At 30.0% G+C, this 19,964-nt stretch overlaps 3 protein-coding genes across 3 annotated transcripts; 2 read left to right on the top strand and 1 right to left on the bottom strand.

Moving 5' to 3' along the window:
• The first annotated feature begins 3,563 nt into the window (after positions 1 to 3,563).
• Positions 3,564 to 5,248, top strand: LHCB4.3 (light harvesting complex photosystem II). The gene is made up of 2 exons (XM_028057323.2): positions 3,564 to 4,200; positions 4,738 to 5,248. The coding sequence occupies exons 1-2, from the start codon at positions 3,682 to 3,684 to the stop codon at positions 5,056 to 5,058; spliced, it is 840 nt and encodes a 279-aa protein (XP_027913124.1). The 5' UTR covers positions 3,564 to 3,681; the 3' UTR covers positions 5,059 to 5,248.
• Positions 5,249 to 8,595: 3,347 nt separating this feature from the next.
• LOC114173461 (protein yippee-like) lies at positions 8,596 to 11,595 on the top strand. Its single transcript, XM_028057893.2, has 7 exons — positions 8,596 to 8,720; positions 8,796 to 8,894; positions 10,302 to 10,345; positions 10,616 to 10,724; positions 10,810 to 10,865; positions 10,972 to 11,076; positions 11,254 to 11,595. Exons 1-6 carry the CDS (start codon positions 8,646 to 8,648, stop codon positions 11,054 to 11,056), a joined length of 468 nt encoding a protein of 155 aa, XP_027913694.1. The 5' UTR covers positions 8,596 to 8,645; the 3' UTR covers positions 11,057 to 11,076; positions 11,254 to 11,595.
• Positions 11,596 to 13,226: 1,631 nt separating this feature from the next.
• On the bottom strand, positions 13,227 to 17,998 carry LOC114185285 (arginine-tRNA protein transferase 1). The gene is made up of 6 exons (XM_028072930.2): positions 17,667 to 17,998; positions 16,942 to 16,980; positions 16,246 to 16,396; positions 14,676 to 15,794; positions 14,048 to 14,363; positions 13,227 to 13,549 (listed from the first exon to the last, which is right to left on the bottom strand). Exons 1-6 carry the CDS (start codon positions 17,776 to 17,778, stop codon positions 13,433 to 13,435), a joined length of 1,854 nt encoding a protein of 617 aa, XP_027928731.1. The 5' UTR covers positions 17,779 to 17,998; the 3' UTR covers positions 13,227 to 13,432.
• Positions 17,999 to 19,964: the final 1,966 nt, after the last annotated feature.

Raw genomic sequence — 19,964 nt, 5'->3', positions numbered from 1 at the left:
ACGTGTCAGTCCTCGCACGTGTACCTCCAGTTTTCTTTTCAATCTTCATTTAAATAATTCTGGTGCTACTTATATATTTGGCAAATAATAATAATCCACGTATATGTCCGTACACCATATACATCCATTATCCAGGCACGTGCATGCAAATTTAGCTAGGCCACATTTTGCTACTGCCATGGCACGTGTTACTGTCACTAAATATCTATTACTAAATATCTATTCGATTTTCTTTACCTTTTCTTTCTGATCTTCTGTGTCACCATCGTCATTCACTCTTTTCTCTATGGAATGAATAATTGCAATTTTTCACATGTTTTTTAATTTTTACTCATAAAAGGGAAGGTTAAATGCACTGCAAAATAACTTGGCCTTGAAAGCAAAGAAATTGAGTTTGCGTAAAGCTAAAACAGAACAAGAAAGCGTGAACTAAAAACATGTACCCTTCTATTAATTTTTAGGTAGCAAAAGCATAGGAAGAACTCTGATTGGACAAGATACTAGAAAAATGTTAGCTTTTTGTAATCTTAAATGAACACCAATAATTATTGGAAGACTTTCTGATTAAACCAGTGATAATTGGATTATCTTGATTGACATTAATTGCGGGCTAAATTACTGTTAATCTTTTTTGTTCTGGTTACTTTTTGTTTCTAACTAATGATGCTCATTAGGAGAAAATCCTATCCAAAAATTGCCGCTTGTGCCTTTTTTTTTTGTCAAATCCTTCGATCCAACGTCGCAATTTGCAAGCATTGAAAATTTGTTCATAATCATTCTTCAATCGACTATGTATATATTATTGTGAAGCCTAAACCAATGAAGTTGGTTATGAATTTTGTTTGGCGTCACATTATTTATGGTGATGAAAGAAAGTGATTAGAAGTTGAAAAGACTAAAGTACGTGGTTACAGTGTACTATTGATGATGTTGTGGCTTGCAAGGTGCATAACGTAAACGAGGGAGCAGACACTACAAAAGTGTACCATCCATGGTCGACATGCTGTTTTCTTTTCACCATTTTCATAAAATCATCGAGTAGTAACAGTGTAGTTTTATGATCCTAATATGCCATTCACATCTCTGACTATCATATCTCTCTAATCACACTGTCATGTCCTCTTCACATCACTTTTCCAACTCTACTTTTAAATAAGAAAATTTTATATAAGTTATTGGTATAAAATATAATTTATGAAAGATTAACAATGATATCCAAGTAATGAATTAGTTTAATGTCGTTCTGATTTCGATTCAAGTTTATTTCGTAGTTATTGTATTTTCAAAAATATTGTTAGTTTAGAGTGTTTGAACTTCATCACAAAAACGTTTCAGAAGATGAAAATAATAAAAATATTTAAATTTTATTTAATCTTAACTCTTAAATAATATAAAACTTATTAGATATATCAAAACAAGTAAGAACTAAAAATCGAGACGTGAAAATGAGAAAACACTGACCTGGGAGGATTAGTAACAGTTTGGAACTGACATTGGGAATGATTAGTGTCGAGGACGATGGGATTTGACAATGGACTAAAATTATAGTGAAATCATGATTTTCACCAAACAAACACACCTGCAAAATTATGGTGCTGAATGTGTACCCATTGTGGGAGGTATTCATTTTTGTAATTCCTGTTTTGACTTTTTTTTTTCTTCTTAATGCACAGATTATGGCCCCATCTACTCCACTTAGGCATGTCCCTTGCAACCTTTGTGCCCATCACCATTCTTCACTTTCCACTGACACTCTCCGACACCCAACACGTGTACAATCATCACTCTAATTCTTCTCCACTTTAAAATATTTTATAACAAAAATTATCCTATTAAAAAACATAAACATGAGTAGAGTTTGCTGTTCATGAATCAAAGTCAGTGTTTATCTCTGTAGTACATGTGAATTCTGATAACAACAATCTCGGTAATCTAAACCTGTTCAGAAAACGATAGTCCCGATTTGTTCTCACTCTTAGCATTATTCAGAATTCAGAAAGAGGTTTCCTTCTTTCACAAACAGTTCCTGATCCATAGATCCACTGTTCATGCATGTGTATGTTTCCTGGGTCATAAGCCTATAATGCATGCCATTATAAATTTCACTACAACAAAACTTATAATTATAATGATAATATTTCAATATAATGTTAAAGCAAAAATTAAGCTAAAGTAATGGTTTTTCACTTCATGTTAGTGAGTGAGTAAAAGATGGGTTCATTATTAGCATGTCAAGAAAATAATATTTATTTTTCTGTTTAAGTGTCACTCTCCTTTTGGCATGTTATCTTTTATAACAAAAGGTTGAGCACGGTCAAGTAAAACTGAAGTTAAGTTTTACAGTAAATCTTGTTGGTTCCTTAAAGTTAAATCGTCGTGAACGTGGTTAAATAATTAGTCCATTGAAGAGCCAAATTTTACTGTACTGGTTGTCTATGCGTGTTGTTGTGAAATTAATCTCTAATTATTAAATCAATATATGTTTTTCGTCAGCACTTAAAATTTTTTCGTAGGAATGAAATATAAGTATACATTCTTGATGTTTCAGAGATTAATTGGGGATTTTTTTAATATAATTTTTTAATTTGATGACATGAAAAACTTTAAAGACCAAATCGAAAATATTTCTCGTTTACCCTTGGTAGTAGTGGGTATGCATTATTAGGCATAGACTTTTCAACTTCATGGGCTTCATTTTAAATTCTGATACTTGGGCTTCATGGACCAGGTTATCAGATGTTGCATAATTAATAATGTTGATTTCTTCATCTGTTCTTACTTGCTGCAATAAGGATATATTTGGAGTTCCAAGAAAAAACAAAACAAAATTCTCAATAAACTAATACAAAAAAAAAAAATCTTTATATCATTTTTCTAAATTTTTATTTTGAACTTATATATAAACTACTTTTAGTTTAGGAACAAATTTATTTATTTAATTTTTACCTTGTTCTCCTAAAAAAATTAATGCCACTGTTGTAAAAACAGTTTAAAAAGAACAGCAAAAACGAAAATTGAAATGAATGTTGTGATCTAGCATCATGTCAAATACATCGCAGACAAAGCACATAAACTGTTAAATTGTCAGTGTGCTTACAACTGAGGAAACACTTCAATAACTCTCACTATTGCAACAAAATAATAATTCATGCAAGATATTATACTCCAATAAGAGATGTTACCAGTGATTACTTTCACACTGATAGGGTTTAGTTAGACGAATACAACACAGTATTCATGTAAACATATATCTAAGAATAATGCAAAATTTGGTTGAAATCATAGATACATGGTGATTTCAGATTATTTCACGTACGGATCATGCTAAAACAAGAATTTTTTTATTTTATTTGGCAAGTAGAAAACAAATAATAATTGCAAGGCATAAAAAAAAAAATCAAGGGAAACCAACAAAATGTGAATGTAAAAAAAATGGTGTTTTTCCACCAGGACCACAAAATAAATGTGAAGCAGCAATCAACCAACCATCCAAGAACACCCATGGCAGATAAGGCTGAGAGATAAGCCACATTTTATGCTCACACACTCACTCCTCACTGCATCCATCACAAAACTCACCTACACTCAAAAAACATACTTAACCATATTCATATATAAACATCCCTTTCCCACACTTTTTCCACCCATAAACACCACCTCACTAATCTTTAAAACACCGACATGGCCGCCATCGCCGCCACCACATCATACTTCTTCGGCACCAATCTCTACAGCCCGACAACCTTAAACACCGGAAGGTTCCACGCGTTCTTCAACTTCGGCACCAAGAAGGCGCCGCCGCCGCCGCCGCCGAAGAAAAAGGAAGTGAAAGTGAAACCCTCCTCCGGCGGGCGCCAGCTATGGTTCCCGAATGCGGAGGCGCCGGAGTGGCTCGACGGAAGCATGATCGGCGACCGCGGGTTCGATCCGTTCGGGTTCTCAAAGCCCGCGGAGTATCTGCAGTTTGACCTGGACTCGCTGGATCAGAACCTCGCTAAGAACGTTGCCGGCGAAGTGATCGGAACAAGGGTGGAGGTCGCAGAGGTCAAGCCGACGCCGTTTCAGCCCTACACGGAGGTTTTCGGGATTCAGAGGTTCCGCGAGTGCGAAGTCATTCACGGAAGGTGGGCAATGCTGGGTGCTCTCGGTGCTTTGGCCGTTGAGGCTCTCACCGGAGTCGCATGGCAAGACGCCGGAAAGGTACCGTTTTAGTGTCTCTTTCCTTAAACTGATTCTTCTTTTCGATACCCTTTTGCTCTTTCTGTTTTGGATTTCACCATTTTTTAGAAACATTTGATGGGTGTGAACTTTGACTACTCTTTTGCTTGATTTTACATTTTGATTTGTTCGATTCTCCTTCGGTTAACGACACAGTGATAGGATATCTATCTGCGTGAGGAAACTTGGGTTCCGAACTTTTTTGACAAGACCATAGAATTTGCATGGAGATGTTGATTTTCTTATTTTATTTTGTGGGATGATGGTGTTTGTGTTTTGTTGTGTTGTGTGTGTATGAGTTTCAGACAACGTAGCGTGGTCCCAGGTCAGTGACAGCAAAATACTGGAACATACCTTCGACGTGTCCTATTGTAATCCACTGACATGCACAGTGGCACCAGATATTTTCAATAAATCATTATAATATTTTACAAATTTGATTGAAGGCGGAAATTATGTACTCTAAATAAAGTAATTAATACAAAAGAAGAAGGTAAAGGTGTTGTTGTTTGGTTTCAGGTAGAGCTGGTGGAAGGATCATCTTACCTGGGACTTCCACTTCCGTTTTCATTGACGACACTGATATGGATCGAGGTGATAGTGATAGGATACATAGAGTTTCAGAGAAACGCAGAACTTGACCCAGAGAAAAGGTTGTACCCAGGAGGAAAATTCTTCGATCCTCTGGGTTTGGCGAACGACCCTGAAGAAAAAGCCAGACTTCAACTTGCAGAGATCAAGCATTCGCGCTTGGCCATGCTCGTCTTCCTCATCTTTGCCATTCAAGCTGCTGTCACAGGAAAAGGTCCTATCAGTTTTATTGCTGCCTTCAACAAGTGACATATACATATAATATAATATAACTTTTTACTCCTCTAATTTTATTAATTCTTTTCGGTACACCCAAAATATCAAAACTGCTACCTGTAATCTTATGAACCAATGTTATGTATGTTTCTATCTATAGTAATTTCGTGAAACCTATACGCTTCTTGAATAATAATCTTAATAAGAGGAGGATTATTAGTAATTTTTTTTATTGGTATCATCAAACTTACAAAATTTAATAATATTAATAAATAGTAAAAATACATTAAGTATAAGAATGATACTGTTAAGATTTATCTTTCACGTATAAACTATATTAAGCTATTGGACACGAAATTAACGATGAATAATTAACACCTGCTAGATTTTGAAAAGAAAGATGATGTCTCTTATTATTTGTTCTTTTACAATTATTCACCGGAGAACACGATAGAAAACTAGTAGCATGACGTTGAGTTAATTTGAATGAATGTGTTATATACCTTTTTATTTTTTTTTTAATTTTTACTTTTGATCATATAGAAGAAAAATATAAATTTGTATGTTGATTGAATTAATTATTCGTCACAACTGTGAATCGATTATAGATCTTGCCGGAAAAAAAAAATGTGGGTGGTGAAACTATAATCAATGAAATAAGAAACTTGTAAAACGTTATTATAATTAGGGACACGTTAGTTTCTATATCTAATATTTTGTCATTTTTCTGGTTTCAATGAATAGATAAGATAAAGTCTAATTAGTAATGGTATGTCTGATGATTAGTAATTCAGCATTCATAGTCTAAGAGATTAAACTGTCTCATAATCAAATAAAAGTGTAAATTAAATCTTTAACTTTTAGTATTCTAAGTTTTAGTTTCGAGAGTTTATTTTTTAATGAGTTTCAAAAATTTTAAGAATCTTCCTATAATATAAGAAAACTTTAACCTAAAAAAGACTTGAATGCTTCGATTTAAAATCACATAAACTTTGAACCAAGACGCTTTATAATAATATATTTTTTGTTATTTAATTTTTTTCTCCTGTCTAACAATTTTATATTTTTCTTAAATGGAGTCCACGATTCATCTCAAATTTTTTTATTTTATTATTCATTTTAAATTAGATTTAATGTATTTTAAGTCAATCATCAAATAATAAATAAGCAAATAATATAGTTGATTGCCTGAATTTTTCACTGAAAAACTCAAATAAGTATACGCAATTTTTGTAATTAGATTTTTTGTGATACATGAAGAAATAATATACAATAATAATTTGAAAGATTAGAAAGAATTTTAAGTTAATAATTTTATTTAAGACTGTGAAGGAAAATAAATCAATGTATTATTAATATAGTTTAAATTTTAATCACTTAATGTAAAATCAAGTGTTGAGTTGATTCCATGAAGAATATAATTTTTTGTTCATACTTTAAAGTTTAAATGATATATGTTAAGATAATTATTTTTTATTTTGAATTCTTATTAATATACATTTGGTCGTATTTTGAGTCAGTTTTATTTATTTATTTATTTATTATTTTGAATTCTTATTAATATACATTTGGTTGTATTTTGACTCAATTTTTATTTTATATATATATATATATATATATTATTTTCTGAAAATTTTTCACATGTGAACCTAACCCTGTATCACGTGTGTTGATGTCAAAATTAATATTTTATATAATTTAATTTAGTTATTTTATTCTATATTCAAATTACTCTTTATTAAATAACAGCTTTTTAAAATTAAAATAATTATTTATTGTTTTACTTAAGTAATCATTTGATAGATTTAATTGTTTCATTCATTCATTTTCTCTTTAAATTAATATTTTTAAACTAAAATAAATATTTTTAATAATAAAAAGTTATCTCCATAGTAAATAACAAATATTTATAATAAAATTTAAAAAATTATTTAATCCAAATAATATATGGACAGGACTCTACAAAGTATATTCAGTTTGAGTCGGTCGTCCTATTTTTGAAAATAAAAAACATTTTAAATTATTATAATTCATATACATCTTCAAATTATATTGTATCGCTATATTAACTATTAAAATTAGTTTTTCTATTGTAATTTAAATCTTAAAAAAATCTATTTTTCTATCTGCAATATTTTTTTTATCTATTTCTAATAAGACCAGTATTGTGTGTTAGTATGACATACGAACTTGTTTTGTATAGCGACAATAGAATAGTATAGCGGAGATGACTATGACCACATTATTTGTTTTGGAAGGTTTACCATTGTAATGATGAACTAAACATATTTTTTATTAAACTTTTTAAAAAATATATATTTAAGTTTAACTTTGGCAATTAATTATTTTAACTATCAATTTAAGAGTTAATGTATATGCTTGGTATCCTCTTTTATTTAATTTTGCCATTAAAATGTATTTTGCAATGCTTATCTTGTAAAAAAGTGGGATAAAACCACATATTTCGAAATTAGTTCATGCTTATCATTATTTTTCATTAATTCACAGCACAATTTCTTCCTTTCTTTTTTTTGTTTACTTTAAAAACAGTAGTTATCACATATACTTTCTTTCCAATAGAATTATTTAAGAATGAAACCCATCAGTTAATTCCTAATTTGAACTGTATCCATCATAACACATTTCATTAAGAAAGTTTTAATTAATAATTGTTTTAAATATACATTTCAATCACATTTAATTTTTTAAATTCCAAATCGGTCCAAATATTTCAAGAGAATATTAACCATTGTCCTAAAGGTACTAATTAAAGAATAATTAATATGTATTGGTATAATTATTTTTACATTAAAAATTGAGATAATTAAGTATATTAATTAAAATAGTATAAATGTATATAATAGAATTTTTTTAAGAAAAAAATACCATTTTAATTTTTAAACAATAATTTTCTAATACAAAATAAGGATTTTGAAATTTTTAAAGTGTCTATTAAAATTTATACTTTAATTGTTTATTATTTTTTTTGTAATTTTAGATGTTTCACATTATTTTTTTATTTTTGCTGGTTTTTATGTTAATTTAAACTTTATATTTAATTTTTAATAATATTAAAATATAGTTATTTTATTATTTAATTATTTTAATTTTTATTAGTGAACATTAAATAAGATATTAAACACTTATGGATATTTTTGTCCTTCAAATAAAATAAAGTTATATTAATAATTATTAGATTAACTTTTATTCAATATCACACTTAACTATATACTTCTATAAAATTTATTGTATATTAATTATTTTTAATCGGTTACTTTAAGGCACTAGTTATCAAGATCAACCTTTTAAAAATAAAATTAGAATAATTTAACATTTTTTAACTTTTATAACAAATGCCAAATAGGTCTATTCATTTTTGTTTGAAATTTTTATATATTTTTATTTAACTTAATTAGATCTTTATGTTAAAAAATTCGTTACAATTACATCTTTTATCACCTATATGTCAGTACATTATTTGTTTCGTATCTTTTCTTATTTTTATAATTTTTGATAGAACAACCAACTAATGAACAACCTTACCGGTGTCCTGTGCCTTATCGACTTTCACCAAAATATGAAAATACAAATATTAAAAAACACAATAAATACAAATACTCATGAGTTTCTCACCTCTGAGTCCACAATTTTATTTTATTTTTTGCACCTACATTGTAGCAAGTGTCACAACACAGGTAAATAATCTTCAAACATTCTTCTCCTCTTCTTGTTCCTTTTTCTCCTTTATCCCAATTGTCTTTACTGTGCAGACTATGGGGAGATTGTTTGTGGTGAATCTGGAAGGGAAGATCTATAGCTGCAAACACTGTCATACCCATCTTGCTCTTTACGATGACATCTACTCAAAGGTTCCATCTTTATCCGTTCCCCTCTTTTATCTCCTCTATATCTTTTCTGGGTATAACATTTTCAATCCCCTTCTTCTTAATTCATCTGTTGAAAATTCGAATGGATCGTCATGCTGTGTAATGTTTTTCTGGTTCCTTGATTGGTTATTGCTTTACCTATTTTGATGTTTGACTTAACCAGAGTTAGTTTGTTAAAGAACAATTCACCCCTCAAGTTAACCACCACCAGACATTTCAATAACTTCGTGATTCTGATAAGCCATAGCCATTTCTAAAACATACTTAACCATTAGTCGCAAGCACAATTCGATAATTGTATAAAATTGTATTCATTTACTCTTAACTTCTTATGAGACAAAATATGAGGATTTTGTTACTCTTTGTTAAAGGAGATATAGATTCTGTTCTTCTTTACCCAATTCTTTGGTTAAGGCGCTTAGCCTGTAACAATCTTTGAAATGGTTATTACTTTTCGTGTCATGCTTTTGGTGGTTTTAGACTGTTTTTTAGCAACTAATGACCCCCTGAAGCCATGGGGATCTTGATTACGATATGTTTGTTTGTCATTCTTTTTAGTAAATGGACCGAAGTGAGTAGAGAGGTGTGGTGTTTCTCCCTCACCTAATTCTGAACTTAAATACATTGATACTTGCTGTGTTTTTCTGATTTTTTTTTTATCAAAATGGTGCAGAACAAAGCAGATAAATTTCTGGATGTCCTTTAGATATTTTACTTTCTCCTTAGATGAGGCATGTCTATTTCACAGGGAAACTGTAGAAAGCCATTTGAAATCCGATATCTTTGAAATTTTATTGCAAATAAATGTGATAGAGTTTTAGACATCCTTGCCACTTTTCAAAGAGTGTTCCTACTTGTAACATTTATCTTCTTCTCCATTAGAATTTGCGCTATATTTATGATCTTGGTTAGAGAAAGCTGATTGCGTTGAGTAACTTGTGTAGCATTTTAATTAATCAAGTGTAGGTTGTGTCCACTCAAGTTTCCTGTTTACTGACTAGAACGGAGGGAGACCTCAATCAGCTTTCACATCTTTAAATGTTGCGACTTGTTACCTCTAGTTTATTTAGTTATGTTTAGGCAGACTTTGGTTGCATTTGCATAGATGCATCTTCAACTGTTGCAATTTGTTACCAGCATTTATAAGTAATATCAGATATAAGTCTGTTCCTGTCAATTCACAAGTGCCACATATCTAGGCATCTAATAGATTGTCATATGAAGTACATTACCTTTCAAATGCTGCTAGAGTTTAGTTTCTCCAAAATTTAATATTTTCTTCTTTATTTTCTTTTTTGTGATTTTTATTGCTTGGACCCCAATTCTGAATTGAGTTTTTTCCATAAGAACAAATTATCTGACTATCATTTTTTCCTTTGTTATATTCAGACATTCCACTGCAGACATGGGAAAGCTTATCTCTTCAATAAGGTGTAAGTTATCCTTACTTTTGCGCATCTTACCACTGGTAAATTCTCATGTGCATTTAGTACACGTTAATCAAATTGGAAATCATAAAATTGTATGTGAATCACAAATGCGTGACAAAAACATTGCGTTACTACTATAAGTTTTGTGAACTGTTTCAGTGATTGTGTGTAGCATGTGTAAGAAAACTGGCTCTTGAACCTTAAAGCTGTCACATTATAATATTGGAGTTGGTTCTTTTCACGGGTACAGTTTAAACTTTTATTCTTTGTCAGTGTGAATATTTCTATTGGAGAAATGGAGGACAGACAGATGATGACAGGGTTACATACCGTGGCTGACATTTTCTGTGTGGGTTGTGGATCGATTGTGGGTTGGCAATATGTAAGATTATGAAGTACTGCTTCAAACATGATGGTATTTTGCCTGTGTATATGTAGTTCTTAGTTACTCAAACGATTCTTTTCAGGAAACTGCCTATGAAAAAGCCCAGAAGTACAAGGAAGGAAAATCCGTGCTTGAACGGTTAGTAGAAATGTTGAGAGAAAACATTGATAATAATATAATCAAAGTGAAGTCATGTTTTAGTGTTAAGTATGTAGTGGTTTAGATAAGCTCTATTATTGAGCAGGTACAAAGTGTCTGGTCCGGATGGAAGCAATTATTGGATCAGTCATGAGGCTCATGTTGGTGGAAGTGATGCAGATGATGCTTAGTCATCCTACCATTCACAATTGTACATTCCTCAACCCTGTGTTGTTCAATGAGTTTAGATTTATGGAGGAAATTTCACAAAAACAAACTCATTGTCAAATTCTGTGTCTATAACGTTATCTAATTGTTGGTTTAATGCTTTCATTTAAAAAATAAAACTGATTCAAAATTCTAATGTATCCTGTTTTTCAATTTGTAGCACATATTTGGATGAAGAAAGTCTTTCAAGTGCCCTGATTATGACTCTCACTAAATAGAATGTTCTGAAATAAAAGACTGGTGCAAAAATGTATAACTAAAACTTTGTTGGCTGAACTCACTTTAGTTGCTTCTTGAAACAGATTTTCATCAATTCTGATTCCAAGTAGAATATGTTTGAATGTATATCGACATAACAGGATGTGTCTCAGTCTTAGTGCATGAGTGGTTGATTGAGTTGAGTGAGATATACTGAAAGGAGAAATCTTAAAGAATGTATTTCAGTTACTTGTGATATAGTTTTCAAAAATTGAAATTAGAATTTCATGTTGATTTGAGCTGACATTAAGATGTTAGTTGGTAAAATTCTTAATGTGGTTTGGATTCTCTACTCGATGTTCTCTGATGTTTCTTTACTATATCTTCAAAATATATCGATAGTCATTAATTTTAAAATTTTAAAATATATTAAAATTATCTTTAAAGTATTAAAATAATGTATTTTTAATGTTCAGCAGAGGACAATGTACAAAAGTTCAACAAAGAAACTGGACTCTTAGAGTCAGTTGGCTGGAAAGTAATTCTTCCAATTTTTTAGATAGTTATTTTTTATTCTTTTATTCTATAGTCATTGATTATTAACTGAATTTTATTAAGTTTAATTAACAATTCAAATGTTTTACGATAACATTTGAGTTATTTATACCATATGATATATTTTCATTTCAATATTAATTAAAAAACACATTTGAAATGTCAAATAGACCTAACAAAATTTGATTAAAAAAATTAAATTCACTTATTTTTAAAGTTTAAGAACTAAACTATGTCAAAATTTTGAAGAAAGAAACTAATTCCAACTAAAACCATATTTAATCCATAAAAAAATCCTAACTAATTTCAATGAAAAAAATGATTAATATGAAAAAAAAGAATAGCAATAACTTTTTAGATAGAAATAATAATTCTTACAATCAATTGAAAAATAATAATAAATAATCTATAACAATATATAAAGGAAATTATCTCTTTTGTGTCCACATTTTATAATACCAATTTTATCCTTAATTATTTTAAAAATTAATTATTTTATAAATAATTTACTTTTAACCTCTATTCTAAAAGCCTCTCTTGTCTTAAACTATTATTTAAAATTTCTTTTGTACATATCTTTTTTCTTTAATTTTATATTTAATAACTATTTTAAAAATTAATTATATATTTATTATTAATCTTAACTTAAATTTCTTGAAAATTAAAAAATGGAACACATATACACGTCAGTATCTTTGTGTTCGCTAGTGATAATAATTAAGTTTGGCTTTAAATAAACATATGCACACGTTAGTTAAAAACTAAATGTCAAGTCACCGAATTTCTGTTCCAAAAACAAAAATATACGCCTCTGAACTCAGCTATTATGTGTAACATGGAATGAAGAAATGACAGAGAACAATAAATAAACAAAATAAGAGAAGAAGTAAAATGACTTTTGTATTGATGATGGATGATAACTCCCAGATCCTGCCAGCTAACAGGAAAAAAAATCGTTCCAGAAATGGAATTCCGATATCCCATTTTGGATCATTGACTAACTCCTTCTAATGATATAGGTACTAAAAGAACAAATAAAGCATCCTGAAAAAAAAATATTCAACTTAAATCCACTGCTATCACTGATTGAATAAATTAATCATCTAACTATCTTGGATGAATCCTATGCCTATGCTTTCATAATATACCAACACACCAAGACATTCTTTCCTCGTTTCTATGTACTCATAAGATCTCCTTTTTGAAGAAAATAATACTAACGAGATTAAATTTTAGACAAGAATTTATATATAAATTAAGATTTACTCAGATTCTTTTTTTTCTTCCTTTTTGTTATATACCAAGTATACATGGGAAAAAAAAATGCCTTACCTAATGCACTTGACTAATGCACCGGAAAGTAAATACCATTGAACTCCATTATGCAAAAGCAAGAGAAATTTGATTAGGCAAGATCTAAAACGAAACAATCCATTAACCAAAAACTTCAGGGCTCACACAATTGCTATTGCCATTATCATTAGACTATCCCAGAGAAGAACGCGTGAATTATATTTGCAGTGGTTTCTTTCCTTCCCTAGGAGATTGGCAGTAGCTTCTTATTAAATTCAAGTACTGAGATTATATTATCCAAGAGAATAGACCATTCGCTCAGATAGCACTGTACCCACAACCTTCCTGTATCTCCGCAATTGTGACTCCAAGTAACTTCGCTGCTCAGGACCAAAGGCACCCCGCAGATCCTTCACAAATAAAAACGGCAGTATATGCAAACCAAAAAAGTGGACAAAAGTTAAGTCAGACTGAAAAGGGACAAATCATACAGCAGTTACCTGTTGTTAAACATAAAGGTCTGCTAAATCAAATGACTACTATCCCATGTAATCCTGTTCTGTGTTTAACAATGCATTATTTGTTTTCATTTCATGTTTTACAAATAATTACTAGAATGTTATGTTTTCACTTTCTTTTTCAAATATTTGTACCCAAAAATGATGAAAGAAGATTGTTCTTTTCACCATTTCCTTCCATTTTTACTTCAATCATATGTTCAAACTCCATTTCAAATAGCGTCTGAAAAAATGCTATAAATTAGTGAGATAAATTAGTTAATCAAGCACTTCCATTATGGCCAAGTCAAACATGTTAAAATGGCAAATGCTATATGCTCTTTAAGAACAATCAGGTGCTTAAAGTGCAGGAAGTAATAGAGGTTTTTATTCAACAACCATTAAGCATACCTTGTATTTCACATGCGATCCCTTTATCCCCAGCAAAACCTTGCTGACATCACCAATTTCTGGATCATCACATGAAGTAGTTTCTAGGTCAGGTTCATCATCAGAGCATTCTGATTCAGAGTCAACCGTTTCTTCATCTTCAAGCATTGGAACATCATTTGCATCTTCTTGGACACCGTCATCAAACTCCCTTCCCATTATGTCATCAGTAACTTGAGGTAGGGAGGACTCTCCTTTTTGTGGAATGGAAGCATCTGATAATACAACATAAGGTCTTCTATCAAGCAGAGGCCTTGCAACATCAAATGGAACCCACCTGGAGGTCGTGCATTGCAGTCAGACTTGTATAATATGTAGGGACAAGGGAGCAGAGAAAAAGTGATCAAAGTTCACGGAAAAACATAGTATGATCTGTGTAACATATACCAGAAGTATACGAAGATACAACTATCATTTTACATTATTTATTCCTTAAGCGATTACACCAAGATTTGTAGTCAAAGAGGAGGAGAATATTGAATGAAAACCCAAGGGTTTTAGACAAAGTAAATGCTCCATAAATTCTAGAATAAACTGCAAGCATGGTGAAGAAGTGGATTTATTAGCTCACTGAAATGGAACAACTTACTGATAGCGAAGAGGGCATAGAAGTTCTGAAGGGCGATATGCAGCTTTGTATCTCATCTTGCTGCAAGAGTGAATATAGTAGCCAAGATAATAGTATTGTAAACTAGGACAATAAACCTGATTTTCTTTCACCCAACCTATTTCTTGAAACGCTGAGTACTTGCCTAGTGATAGAAAGGCAAAATCTGGATCCCAGAACAAATATTTACTTGACAAACATTTAGGAAGGATATCTATAACACCAACTGCTACTAACTGGCCATCTATTAGATATTGTTGATGGAAAGAGCCAAAACCACAAGGAGGAACCGTGCTATCACCATTAGGAAAAACTTGTAATAATGGAGAATCAACCAAAAACATGCGATATGAGTTCTCTGTGACATCTTGTGGTTTATCATTATGTACTTTGACCTGATACCTTCTGTACAAAGCAAATTCTTCTGGATCAAAACTGGATCTGTTTAAACGGATCTCGAGCTTTCGCCTTTTTACTTGACAATTTTGAGAACCAATCAAACCATTTCTTCCAACATCATGCTCCATTCTAGACTTTTTGGGAATGGAAGCAATTTTACCACTTCCTGTCAGGGAAAAGTGCTTACTAGAAGCATAAAAATTAATATGTCCATTGCAAGCCCTGATCGAAAGACCATTCACTGTTGGATCTAAAGACGCCACTAGCTTTTCTGCAATGATTTTAGGAGACAATTCATTCTCCTTTTCGCAAACTATTGATGGATTGGAATCATTGCCAACCTTGTCACAAGAATGTGCTCGTCTAATAGATGCTGCAATTTGGAAGGCTATATTACTACTGTATAAGAGATCATCAGATCCATTGGCTAGGGACTTTCTTTTTCCCTGTGAAACTATGTTTACTGAAGCTTTTGGTAATTGAATACCAGAAGGAAATTCCCCCTTCTCGATGAAGATCTGTATCACACTATCAATTTTGTTTGATAAATAGTGCAGAGATTTTTCAACTTCATCCTTGTCATCATTGCCAGCAGCTTGGGATTCTTCTGACATAGGCCTGGGGTGGTTTTCTGTTTTAGTTGAAGTATTCGGGTCCTCCATAACCTCAACTCTTTTTACATCCAAGGCTCCATCTAAAAACCTAGGAAGATGGAATTGCTGATGAAAAATACAGTTTATGGATGGACAAAGAATATGTGCATGTTTATGGGTCACAAATGTCAAATAAAGTGAATTTCCTGTGCTAGAAAAATACAATTCCAATGTACCCTACCAACTTGATAATTCCCACACAAATAAATGAAGGAAAGAAAGGAGAAGCAACGTCTTAAATTAATATACATTGATGCACTTAAAAATTCCAACCACCTATTCCCAATCCCAAAAGAAAATAAAATGAAGTTAGAAAAAAGTTTTTCCTTTGTAAAATAATGTTATAATTGTTTCTCATATCACGCCTATAGAGATGCTTAAAAAACATCTAAACTTATAAAATAGTTAACAAAAATAACACTTTTTAATTTCAACTTTTTCGATTTTAATAAAAAAAATGTGTCTCAAATCATCAAGAAAACCATATCAAACATGCATACCTTTGCATTCGTCTAGATACACGAAGTTGTTCCTTAGAGGGAACATAGTCACTTGCTTTCAAGCGAATTGTATAAGAAGGGCAGCATGTCCTTTCCATCTCTGGTTTATAAAGAAAAGATCCAGACCTTCTCCAGCCCCGATCAAGCAGAGCTAGCAAAAGAAAATAAAGTGAAATTTAAATAGTCCGAACAAAATACCACAAATTCATTCAAATCAAAGTTCTATTAACCAACAGCTAAGAGATTACAACTATACATCTCTCTGAAAACAGAAATGTGGAACATAATGGAATGTGAAGGTCAAGAAAGAAGGAGAAAATTAAACCATGAAGCAAAGATCATGATTTCAATTAGAAAGCAATCACTTTCATTAGAAACATTTTTTTTAGGACAAAATAATCATTTCTTTTAAAAGCTTACTTTGGAGGCCTTTTATTAAAACTTCTTTAAATACGCACATCAACACTTCAAAGAGGAAAATATTCAACACAAAAGCATTAATTTTGATTTGCAACAAAGAATATATGGTTCACGTAGCTATACTTCGTGAAGAAAACAGCAGGCCTGTTAATCTAAGCCTCGAGAATTTTCTTACTCATAGTTGGAAATTAGACATCACATGATGCAGAAAAAAAAAATGAGCAATCTAGAATTGAGTAGAGTGTCAAGCATGAACAAAGAACAAACTGTACTGACCTTGGTAGTCATCCACTGTAAGACTATGTGCCCACATCCCTATGACAACAGGGGAAAAACATAACTAATTAGACAACTGATTAATTACATTAGTATAATAAGTCTGGAGAATGCAAGAAAATAATAAAAACACGATATCTACTCTCATCTATCAATAATATTGGAAATGCATTTTCCAAAAGGAAACTAAGCACCCACAATCTGAATTGGCATTAACAACTTGGTGCTCTGGCCAAGCTTAGCAGAAGTGTATGACTGAATGTAGATCATTTGTTCACTCATCCGTTTATATGTCCCCTCACAGTTAAAACATGTCTATCAACAATACAAATTTTTATAATCTACTCGGAACAATCAAATTAACTGTTCGAGTCCATGGCTCAGTGGCATAAGATTATCGAAGTAAACAAAAATTGAAAAACACGGGACCGGTAAACAATAAATGAGAGGAATTTTCTAAGCTCACATAGTCATATCAGGATTAAGTGAGTAACTAAATCTGCAAAGCGAATTAGAAGATTAGAAGGATGCGTTTACGTCGAATTAAAAACGCTATCGCTTTCTGCAGAAGATTATTTGTTTCTACCAACCAAACCAGCTACTTCGTCAAATTGACGGAGAAAACGAAAATCGCACCGAATCCAATAAAGAACCGAAAACTCAGTTGAGGAAAAAAGAAACAATTCACGAAAGAATCGAATTGAAGAGAGAGAAAGGGAAGGGACCATGAGAGATGCTGTTGTGACGAGAGGATCTGCAATAGCCGCAAGAGGTTCGACGCCTTCCGCAATCCTCAACCACGCTTTCCTTCGGCGTGTTAGTGCTGCTACTCGCCATTTCTTCTTCGCGTTTGGAGAGGTTTTGGGTGGAACGATGTCGTATTAATGGATATTCATCTATGTCAGTGCACTCTTAATAAACAGAGGGTTCTTTCTTTCAAACAGGTTTTCCAATTTTTTCTCTTTGTTTGGAGATCTAAAGAATAACACAGTACTAACAGAGAAAGGCGTCAACGTCAAACCACTGCAACAACAAACGCCGTCCGGGTGATTAGAACTGTGATTAGGATACAATCCTTTATAATTGGATGAGATAGTAATTATATATATATATATATATATATAAAATATAAATTTTTAAAACTTAATCTGTTATTTTTACATATTTTTTATAAATTTTTTTATTCTTTCTTTTTTTTTCCTTTTTCATTCGTCAATTTCATATTTTTTTCATAAATTTTATTTTATTTTTAAAAGATACAAATTTATTTTACATATTAATTTAATAATAATACAATATTACCAACACAATACTTACATTCAGGTTATATTAGTTGTAAATAAAGAAAATTAAATTTAAGGTGTAATTAAATTTTTGTTTCTAATAACATTTTATAATTTTAATCAAGTTTTATTTAATATTTATTAATTGAGTCTTGAACATCTTTTCATTAATAACGAATATAATTATTATTTTATTTCACAATTTACTTATTTATCTTTATTATTATGAATGATGAAGTTTTGGGCATAATATAAATTATATTAAAATTAATTTATAATGAAAAATATTTTTAAATAAAAACGTGTTAGATAATATATTATATTTATGACCACTAAAGAAGCATTGTCGATTTGTATTAATAATAAAATTTTAAATTTTTAGGTGAAAATTTTAATTTGATCTACTAATTTTCATGAAAAATTCAATTACACTTTTTATCTTTATCTTTTTTTAGATTGACAATATATATCTTTTATAATTTATACATTAAATCACTCTTTCTATAAAATAAAATGAAGTTAACTTTTCATAACAATTAGAAGACTAGAAAAGAATTTTAATTTTTTTTACAAATAAAGACAAATAAGCAAAATCAGAGGACAATTTTTCATTTATGTCATTATAATAATAGAAAAATTAAATGATAGGATTAAATTGAAAAATATAAAAATATTGAGTATTCAATAAAATAAATAAAAATTAAATTAAAAATATATAAATTTATAAGAGATTTAAAACTAACTAATTATAAATTAAAATATATTTCTATTTTCTCTAAAATGATTATTACGTGATTATATATTAACAAATACTCATATAAAAATATATATATATATATATATATATATATATATATATATATATATATATATATATTCTTATTTCTTCAAAGTAAGATCCATATTAATTACATTAATTATCAACTTTGTTATGAAATTAACATTTATTTATGTTCAAAACTTTGATATATTTTGGTTCTCAACTTTTTAAAGTAAATGAATATAATTTTAATTCAATTATTTTGAACTTTTTTGTGTTACTAAAAGGTTTTAGATAAAAACAAATTTTAATTTCAGTTAAAGTTCAAATATTACAAACACATTTAATCCAATATAAAAATATTATAAATAAACTATAAATTCAAATTAGATTCAAAGTACTTATAATATTATCTTTTTAATATATAATTATAGTTGGAGATAACAAGAAATAAGACAAATACATGTTTCAGTATCTCAATATCTTGTTATAATAATCAAGTATTAATTGTTAAAACAATACATATATATTTTTTCTTTATAATCAAATATTTGTTAAAAAAATTATAATGATATAAATATCAAGTAGTATCCAATAATAAATTGATAAATTTGAAATAAATATAAAACATAGTAAAAGTAGTCAAATGTATGTATTAAAAATAAATTATGAAAAAAAAATACAAGATAAAAGTTGATATATATTTGTTAGATTACCTAATAAATTAAATGTATTTTAATAATTTAAAATGAAGACAGGTACGAAGACAAATGTGTACATACTCATATTTGTTTTCATACTTAATTTAAAAAATTGAGTATTCTTTTACTCAATTAATGCAAAAAATTGTAGTCAAAATTACAAGTTCATTTATCTCTATTCATGGTGATTTTTCTCTTTTGGGAGTTTGAGAGGAAGACGGGTTGCGATTTGGAGATAGAGACGCTATTGGAGCATGAAATGACTGTCAAAAACATTGA

The sequence above is a fragment of the Vigna unguiculata genome, chromosome 1 (genome assembly GCF_037176805.1).
Source record: "Vigna unguiculata cultivar grain cowpea cultivar isolate G323 ecotype 2 chromosome 1, ASM3717680v1, whole genome shotgun sequence".
NCBI lineage: Eukaryota > Viridiplantae > Streptophyta > Magnoliopsida > Fabales > Fabaceae > Vigna > Vigna unguiculata.
The sequence above is the reverse complement of the archived record's forward strand: the minus strand, read 5'-3'. Positions and strand labels throughout refer to the sequence as shown.